The sequence below is a fragment of the Sceloporus undulatus genome, chromosome 1, assembly GCF_019175285.1.
Source record: "Sceloporus undulatus isolate JIND9_A2432 ecotype Alabama chromosome 1, SceUnd_v1.1, whole genome shotgun sequence".
NCBI lineage: Eukaryota > Metazoa > Chordata > Lepidosauria > Squamata > Phrynosomatidae > Sceloporus > Sceloporus undulatus.
This window is the reverse complement of record NC_056522.1, coordinates 205,326,032-205,335,675: the sequence shown is the minus strand read 5'-3', so window position 1 is coordinate 205,335,675 and position 9,644 is coordinate 205,326,032. Positions and strand designations below refer to the sequence as shown.

At 45.8% G+C, this 9,644-nt stretch overlaps 1 protein-coding gene across 1 annotated transcript in view; it reads left to right on the top strand.

Moving 5' to 3' along the window:
* Positions 1 to 1,484, top strand: part of HOXD8 (homeobox D8) — a 3,111-nt gene extending 1,627 nt beyond the window's left edge. Inside the window, exon 2 of the mRNA XM_042474075.1 lies at positions 567 to 1,484. Coding sequence (XP_042330009.1) covers positions 567 to 865 — 299 coding nt within the window. The 3' untranslated portion in view covers positions 866 to 1,484. The remainder of the gene's footprint in view (positions 1 to 566) is intronic.
* Positions 1,485 to 9,644: the final 8,160 nt, after the last annotated feature.

The following is a 9,644-nucleotide window of genomic DNA, read 5'->3' as shown; positions in this document are numbered from 1 at the left end:
CCTTCCCTTCCCTTCCCTAGCTTCCTATAATGACCTACCATTGCATTTATTAACGCACTTAATACAAACTTCTTTCCATCTATCTGACGCTAGAGGTACTGGCCTGTCAGAGCCACGAAGTTTGGAAATTTTGGTGGGAGAAAAGCAAGCCCAAACAATCCAGTCTTGCCAGTTAGAAAGTAGTGCTTCGCGCGGGATGTTGTGAGGTCTGGGTCCTGAGCTTCACGCCAGACCTTTTCCTCCTGGAGTCTTGAGGGTCTAAGGCGGCTTAATTAGCCTGGCTGAATTCAGAGCCGAAAGTTTCCCAAGGGCTGATCTAAATAGACTCAGTCCCCGGCCTCCCTTCTGTATTCTGCCTTCAATGGCATACACTAGGGAAGCTCTTGTGGGACTTACTAGGATAGCTTCTGGGTAACTTACTATTTCTATTACTAAGTATGGATATTAAGAAGAGGGTGGAAATTTACTTTTTTAAAAAAACAATCAGTGGTTTTTATTTGATTTGGTAAAGAGATGTTGTGCTTTTTTCCTTCCTTCCTTCCCTTTCCCCTTCCCCCCCAAAACAGCCGCTCCTGGCCGGCGAAGAGGAAGGCAAACCTACAGCCGCTTCCAGACGCTAGAGCTGGAAAAGGAGTTTCTCTTTAACCCTTACCTGACCAGGAAGCGGAGGATCGAGGTCTCCCACGCACTAGGACTCACCGAGAGGCAGGTCAAGATCTGGTTTCAGAACCGGAGGATGAAGTGGAAAAAAGAGAACAACAAGGACAAATTCCCCGCTGCCAGGCAAGAGGGCAAGGAAGGGGGGGACGGCAAAAAGGAAGCCCAGGAGGACCTGGAAGGGAGAGAGGAAGACCTGGCGAATTAAGGTGGCTCTTCTTCTTCTTCCAGAGACAATGAGTGGCTCCTCTTCAGGGGCTCAAGGGCAGGGGAAGCTTCCTCCTACCTGTTTTCTTAAGCTACCTGTGTTAGAGTTTTATTTTATTTGTTACTGCACCGGGAACCCTAGAAGGAGTCCCAACTGGCTGCTGCTGCTGCTGCATTTCTCCTCTCCCCGTCATCCTTACCCTTCACCTGGAATTTGGTCCTGGAAAAAATGAAAATCAAGGGATTTTGTACCTGGGGGATTTCTATAGAGGAACTTATTTTCTATATATCAAGGACGGGAATGTCAAGCCTATCCAAAGCTTTTAGGAATCGAATCAACCAAGTGCACTTGCAATGTCTCTTGAAATTTTCTTTCCCACTTCTTCACGTGTAAAGTAAATTAATTAAGGGATGGAATGATTTTTTTAAAGCAAAATACTGCTGGGAGGGGGAAGAAATATTTTAATCAAGTATTGATCTTGAATGATCAGCAATTGGAATAAAAAAATTAATTCCGAAAGTAATATTCATTCCTGCTCGTTCTCTCTGCTCTTCCTACTTTAAACTGAAAGGTGAAAATCCCAAGCAGGCCCACTCACCCCCAGATGTTTCTTTGGCATTCCAGAAGACTGTGAAATCTGGGCCTAGTTTCTCCAAATGACAGAGAAAGTTTTGTTAAACCAGTGGCCAAATAATTCAGCTGTTGTGGAAGTTTGGGGGACCAGGAATCCAACCACAAGACCATGGAATCCCAGTGGATAACCTTGGGCAAGCTGCACTCTCTCTGTCCTCTCTGAACAAATCTTGCCAAGAAACCCCCATATTAGGGTCGCCATAAGTTGGAAACTAAGGCCCATACAGACAGGCCAAAATAAAGCTGCTTCGGGTCACTTTGGAGGTATGCTGTTTAAATGACGCATGTGTCCTAAGAGTCCAGAAACCTTGCCAAAGCCATGTTCCAGTCCTAAGAACTGGAGTGTGGCTTTTGTGTGGCTTCTGGAATCTTAGGACACATGCATCATTTAAACAGCATACCTCCAAAGTGACCCGAAGCAGCTTTATTTTGGTCTGTCTGTATGGGGCCTATAAGACAGAACAACAAGGAGTGTGGAAGTCTTGCCAGGGAGGCAGATCAGGTGTGTACGGACTACAGCTCCCACCACACCAGTGGCCCTGCTGACTGGGGAGTGTGGGAGCTGTAATCCCAACACCTGGAGGACACCAGGTTAAGGGAGAGGGATAGAGACTTTCCCATTGACTGCTCCAGGGCTTTTACCTCCTTTATAATTTAATTATCACCCCAATTCTCAGGTTTCTTCAAGCTTTTTGTAGAGGGTTTCTTCAAAGGATCCTTAGTTTGACAGTTGTTGGTTGTTTTACTGATAACAATAGTAAGGAAGGTGGCAAGGCCTTCCCTTAATAGATCAGAAGGGTTGTTTGACCCATCTTGGGAAAGGGACAGAAGTGTCTTCCTATTGTGAAGTCGAAGGCTTTCATGGCCGGCATCCATAGTGTCTTCCTATTGATTTCACTGCACTTGAGTTCTCCCCATCTGTACATATTTCGGATTGAAGGCCGATTCTCAGGATTTCATTCCAGACAGTGAGTTTAGATTTAAACCTTGGACATGGATAACGAAGGCTTACTTCAAATAGAAGGCATTACCCCCATCCCTAAAAAAGTGTGGCCTCAATCCATTTAGTCTTAAATAGGAAGCAGAAGTTAGTTTTCCTAATGATTTTTTTCACTGGATTTAGGGTCTAGTAAAATCCCCCCTATGTTTTCCAAGCCTCAAGTCTCTGTGCAGAGGGGAGTGAGCTGCTTTATATTCATGAACATGCATAAGGTTATGCTGCAGAAGCAAGTGCCATTAAAATTAATGGGGCTTCCAAGTCATTCAAGTGTTGAAGTTCTTCCCCCTCCCACCTTCCAGTATCACTGTGATAATGGAGCTTCCAAAACCATGAGAAGTGAACCCTGTTACTAAATTAGTGGCCCAATGCCATGCTCTGCCTCTGGGCCTGCAGCATCTCAGCTTTCTAGGGGCATTTGACTGGCCACCAGGCCTTAGCCAGAAAGGTTAAGTTGGGGTGGCCTGAATGTAATGCAGTGGCCACTACAGTTAAATGAAAAATAAATGATGCTTTGTAACTGTTCTGCTCAAGGGACCCCACCTTCTTCAGTGGGAAATTAATTTGTAGGCAGGTAGGGCAAAGGTAGCCCCAGGGAGGGAAGTGATAAGGCCTACTGGAAGGGATTTGAAGGGTGATCAGACCTCCATGGACCTCTTCTGGCTACTAAGGCTGCATCAGCACTGCAGAAATAATCCAGTTTGACACCACTTTAATTGCCATGGCTCAATGCTACGGAATTCTGGGTTTTGTGAGATATTTAGCCTGCTGTCAGAAAGCTCTAGTGCCTCAACAAACTACAAACCCCAGACTTCCACTGCATTGAGCCATGATGGTTAAAGTGGACCCAAACTAGATTATTTATCCAGTGCAGATGCAGCCTAAGTGTCTATTCAAGGGTGCACTAATAGGGTCCGGAAAGGTAGGGAGGTTTATTTGTTTAGTGTGCTGCATACTTTGTAGAATTTATGAGTAAATTTGAGTTCCAGATTAAAAAATGGAACCATAATGTATAGCATTCTTTTTATTTATTTTATTTTTATTTCAAGGATTTATATCCCACTTTTCTCCCACAATGAGATTTAAGGTGGGTTACAATAATTATTTTTTAGGTAACAATCTAAACCACAATACCATGCGACAATATTTCATTCCAATTTTAGTCCAACATGAGTCTTGATAAGACTACTTACAGCAGTAGGAAGTATGATTCAGGCGTTGTTGTAGGTAATTGTATGTGATGGTGCTTTCACTGCAGCTACTAACAATAGCTTCCCCTACATCGCTGTACATATATGATCTCTTGCCATCCTTACAGAGACAGGCCAATATTATTGCACCTATAGGACAGAGAAGGTGTAGTGGAATGTTGTTCTGGAATGTAAGAAATACTGTAAAACTCTTAAATCATTTCAAGATATAAGTGGCTTCTAAACGATCCAACCCAGTTCATAGAAACAGCCAGAAAACATAGCAAACTAAATACTGCATCTGAGGAAGCAGACCAAAGCTGCAGCTTCTGTGTCTCAGTCTCCATGTGCCACAACATCCTTTTGCTTTCTGATATTCCAGACTAACACGGCTATATCTCTTGTAACGATTTAAGACTTTAACATTTATAATCCCAGCATAGAAGCAAATGATGCCCAAATGTCTTCAGTGAACTGGTGGTGGGAAAGTGCCATATTTTTCCTGCTGGATGGTGGCCATGGCATGCAATCTACTTGGGAATTCGGCAGGAACTTCGCTGATTTCAGTGGCTTTTATGCTTGCCTAGTGGAGTGTGTTCACATCTACAAGAGATGGTGATAAGGAAAAAGAATTAAAAATCTAAATATGATTTTAAAAAAGAAACCCAGTGACATAAAAATGGCAAAAAAAAAGGTTGAAACCCTTACCCTAACAAATGCAGAAATAGATGAAATCAAGAGATGCCCTTCCCAAACAATGCTTGAAATCTATTTTCACTGGCTTGTATTTTTATTGACATGCGAAGAGATATTTTACATTCACCCCTATATTATGTTTTCAGCCCCCAGTACAAATGAACAAGGATTTATTTTTCTTGATCCTCTGTGCAGCGGGTCTTACTTGAATCTACCCTCCACTGAAATGGAGCCATCAGCCCCAGCTGGCCCAGCTTCTCCCTGCCATTTTCAAGAGAGCAGCTGCTCTAGGGTGACCAGGACATGTCCTACCTTCCAATTTTCTATCCAGGAGGAATTCCAAAATGTCTTCCATTTTGAGCATGAGGACCAGCGTGGCATAGTGGGTTGAGTGTTGGAATAAGACCCTGGAGACCAGGGTTCGATTCCATGCTTGGCCATGCAACCCACTGGGTGACTTTGGGCAAGTCACACTCTCTCAGCCTCAGAGGAAGGTCATAGCAAACCTCCTCGGAACAAATCTGACCAAGAAAGCCCCCTGATAGGCTCCCCTGAGGGTCATCGTGTAAGTCTGAAAAGACTTGAGGGCACACAACAACAAAAAGGAAGAATCTATATATATTTATATGAGTGTTTTTAAGCATTTATTTGGTCATGCCCTCCATTTTTCTCGAAGGGCCTCCATTTTGCGGTTCCTTGTCCTCCTTTGCGGTGAGGAGGACACTTTGGTCACCATGGGCTGCTCTGGGCTAAACCCTGCAGGTCAAGAAAAAGAAGGAAAGTCCTAGCCTCCTCCTCCGGCCTGAAGCCTCGGCTTTGCTTTTCCTGGAGGGAGAGGGTCTTGAAATGGCTGCGCTTCGAGGGGGACTGCTTTGGAAACGGCCTTAATTGCAATCGAAGGCAAAGGCAGCAGAGCCAAAAATTGCATCCGGAGCCTACAAACCCTTCGGAAGCCTAAGGCCCATCAGTCCCCATTTTCTTTGCTTTCAAGGGATAGGACCCCCAGGGTGACCAGATGTCCTCACGGTAAAAGAGGACAAGGCACAGCAAAATGTTGGGCCTTCAAGAAAAACTATAAAGCTAAAAACACTCATATAAATGTCCTGCTCAAACTGAAGGACATTTTGGAATTCCTCCTGGAAGGAAGGTTGAAATGTAGGACAGACCCTGGAAAAGGAGGGGGTCTGGTCACTCTGAGGAGCCCTGGTTTACCCAAAGAATTGAACCTCTAGCCAGGCAGCTCTTTCTCTCTGTGTTTCCTTCTCAAATTGGAAGGCATTCCTTCCTTTCTTCCTCCATACCCTCCTCTCCCGCCTCATTTTTCTACACCTGGTGCTTCACTGGGATGCATTTTCCCCTCTTGCAAACCATTGCTGTGTTGCTATTGTCCACTGAGCCTGGGCCAAAATCCAGCCCCTTTGAACCCCAATGCACTCTCAGCCCAAGTGCTCAATCCTGGCCGAATCAGGGCCATTGTTGTGCGTTATTGTTTATTCTGGGATCAGTAGTGTGTGTCCTGCCCCTATCCAAACCCTTGAAGCCCACTGACTGTCCTCCCTCTTGAAAAAGGAGCAGAATCAGCAGAATTAGTAGGTTTTTATGTTCAAGCCCTGATCTCCAGTGTAGCAGACCAACACTCAAACCACTACACCAGGCTGGCTTTCGTTTAGCTCTGGTCAATTCCACTAGAGCCGCTGTGGTGGTTTGGGCATCGGACTAGGACAACGGCTCAGCCATTGAAACCCATTGGGTGGCCTTCTGCGGTCTTAAGCCTTAGGGTCGCCTTAAGTCGGAAAGGACTTCAAAGCACACAATCCCGCAGTTAGTTTAGCCGTGGAATAGTTTTCCTGGGGAGGTCTCTTCTACCCCTAAGGATGTCGGAGGCGCTACTCGGCTTCCGAAGGAGTCCCTCCTTTCCTCCCCCCCCCAAACGCCCCCCGAAACGGCTCCGGAGTGGGCTGGGAAACTCGGCCACGTAGAGAAACTGCGGCAAAACCTGGGAAGCAAACATTTTGGCGCATGAATTTGCATAAAGCCGTCGCAGTGGGTCAGACTGCAACTCCTTTCTGCGGATGTGGGAGGAGAGACCCCCTTCTTCCGCAGCCTTCTTCAGGGGTGGGAGGCATCCAGCCCTCCTCCCCAACGCAAATCCCAACTATCTCTGCCAGTTATTGGTAAACATCTTTGGGAGGAAAGGCAAGCCTAGGTATCGCGTTCCTCAAAGCAAAGTCTCGCTGAGTTTGTCGGGACTGACTCTCAGGTAACTGCGGATAGGACTGTTGCCGCAGGAAGGCATCAGGGAAAAAAAAAACTCCTTTGAAGGAGAGGCCATTTTGAGTGTTTCAAAAGAGACCAGCCTTCTACCTAGGGGAAAAAAGAAAGCTTACCTGTTATTCATCCAGTATTAATTCCAAAATCTGATTAATGCTTCTGAAGATTGAGCTTTGAATTTGGGGGAGGGAATCCTGTATTTTTGCTACACACATCTTCTCCGGCAAACATTTCAGTGTGCTTTGCAGTGTTTTTATTCAATGCAGTCATCCACAAATCTTGGCTTCGATCCTGTGTGTCCTATCTAATGAAAGCCATCCAACTTTAAAAGAAAAAGAAAGAAAAAGAAAAAGTGGGAGGAAAGCCGTCCAACTTTTAAATGAAAAAGAAAAAAGAAAAATTGAGGGAAAAGCCATCCAACTTAAACAAAAGTGGGGAGAAAGCCATGCAACGTTTACGCCTCCCTAGGAATCTGTCGGTGTTTTATCTGTAAGCCAGCGGCCATACAGTATTGGAAAGGGAGGGACTGTCTTCTTCCCAGGTTTATTCCCGGTCTGAAAACGTCCTTAAAAGCAACGAAGATTGTCAAAACGTTGAAACCAATTCCACACCATATTACTGACTTAGCACCAAATCTCTAGCAGATCTGAACCTATCCAAATACCAGGAGAAACACTGTCTGAAAATGTACCGTTTAGTTAACACAACTAACCCCAAAACAGGGTACAAAAATAGTCAGTGCCGTTCTCTTCCCGACCAGCAGCTCTAGGGCAGAGCGAGGAGTATTGCACTGGAGAGTGATGTTGGGTTTGCTCTTCTCTTTTCCCGGGTCTAAGAATGAATTTCTCGGATGGTTTATCTCCATAGATACATAAATACTCCGGTGCCTAACATACACATTGTAGAATGGATGGCTACTGCCAACCTCATGTTTCTCTTGGAAGGAAGGCAGCCGCGCTTAGGAGCCCCCCAATATCATGTCAGTGGTTTCAAATCGCCAGTGGTCCAGCCTCCCTATTGTACAATGTCCAGACAGGGCAACAACTCTATGGGGCATAGGAGCTTCCAGAGTTATAGGTCTGCGGGACTTGATTTAGTAATGCAGTCGGCTCTCCCTCTCAAAGCATTCACCACCTGAAAATATGTTTTTTTTTAAAAAAAAATAATCCAAAAAGCAAGCCTTGGTTTTGCCATTTCATATAAGGGACACCATTCTATAATGTCATTGCATTTTATGGGACTTAGCATCTGTGGATTTTAGTATCCCTGAAGGGTATCCAGCGGATATCAAAGGCCTACTGTATGTGATTTTAGGTTTGTAAGCTTTGGGCAAGAAGAGAAAGAACCTCGAATCGTTTTCAGGGCAGAGCTTGCTCGAAACACAATGGCCGCGAATTGGGGCCGCCTGCGACCTCCAGGCCCCAAGTCAAAGGAAAACGAAAGTCCGATTAAACCTGTCAAAGCGATTCTGTTTCCACCCCCTTCCGGGTCCCCAGACCAACCACCCATTTCGTAATCGCGGATCCAGTTCGGTTCGGCGGGGTTTCTTTGGAAGAGGGGATTTCAGGCCAGGTCCGTGGCTTGGCCTCCCAGCCCAGCCAAAAGGTTGGTTGTTGCTTCTGCCAGGCCTCCAAAACGTTCCTGCAATGCAAGAATGAAGATAGACCCATCCTGTACGTGTGTGTGTGTGCGTGCGCGCGCAATCCGGGTGTGTTTCCATCCTTACACCCAAGGGACGATTCAACAACACCCCACCCCAAAATGGGGCTTAGAATCAAACTTCCCAGCTGCTACAGCTACTCAGCGTAATGTGGAGCCATTTGAGTTGAAATTTCGCCGACTTTCTTTTCATTGAAACTCTTCCCCATCTCTCTCTCTCTCTCTCTCTCTCTCTCTCTCTCTCTGCCCCCCTCCCCGATTCTGGGGGCAAGCAAAGCCGGAAGGGGGACGGGGGGGGGATGCAAACTGTTGGGGATCTCTGAAGCGGTCTCTCTGAATAACAGATTCTCCCTTTTGAGCTGTGACCTGTATAGGTACCCATTTGGGAATAAAAGCAGCACAGCGAGAAGAGAATGGGGGGTATGTTTGGGGTCTGAGGGAGGAAACACACACACACACACACACACACACACACACAGAGAAAATGCAGTACGAGCTTGTGGCCTAGGAGGAAATGCCGCCTCTCCACAGCTTGGATGTGTGCGGTGTGTATACCTGCACACACACACTGAGAGAGGAATACTGGCCAGACACACATTGCAATAAACATTTACACAGATTATTAAAAAGCAAACCAATAGCATTTCTTCCAAGTTTGTCCAGAAGGCTGCAGCTAATGTCTATCTGTCTGTCTGTCTGTGTGTGTGTGTGTGTGTGTGTGTTAATGGAGGAGGGGGGAAGGTGGTTAACAAACAACTATATATGGTGAGCAAAACCTTTGAGCTCCCTTTCAGTTGCTAAAAATGATAGTGAGCTGCATGTAAGGTGGCCCTTTGGAATGCACCGTTCTCAACATTTTTCAGTGACTGATGGTATAATCCCCTCGACTAAGGCCCTGTGGTGGTAGGGTCTTATTAACAGGACTTGTTAAACAGGACTATAGTAAAACACACACTACAGTTTATATATGTGTGTGTGTGTATAATTTTTTTATGGCTGAATGCAGCCCAACTCAGCCCCTACCTCAGTCAAGGGAAAGAAAAGGAGGTGGGAAGGTGGAATAATTGAAGGAGGGAGAAAAGGCGGAAAGAAAACAAACCAGGAGAAGGGAGAGAGACATTGCATTTCTCTTTTTCGAAAAGAAAGGGAAGGCGGAGGGAGGGAGGGGGGAACCGCAAGGAATTGCAGTAAATTCCTTTTTGTTTGAAGAAAATTTACAACTCGGTAATAGACCTTTTACGACCTGTTTGGGTCCGCCATTGGCTGCGGCTGGTCATGTGCGGCCCAGGGCTTTTGCAGGGGCCCTTTCCTCCATCCTCCCCCCTTTCTTTCC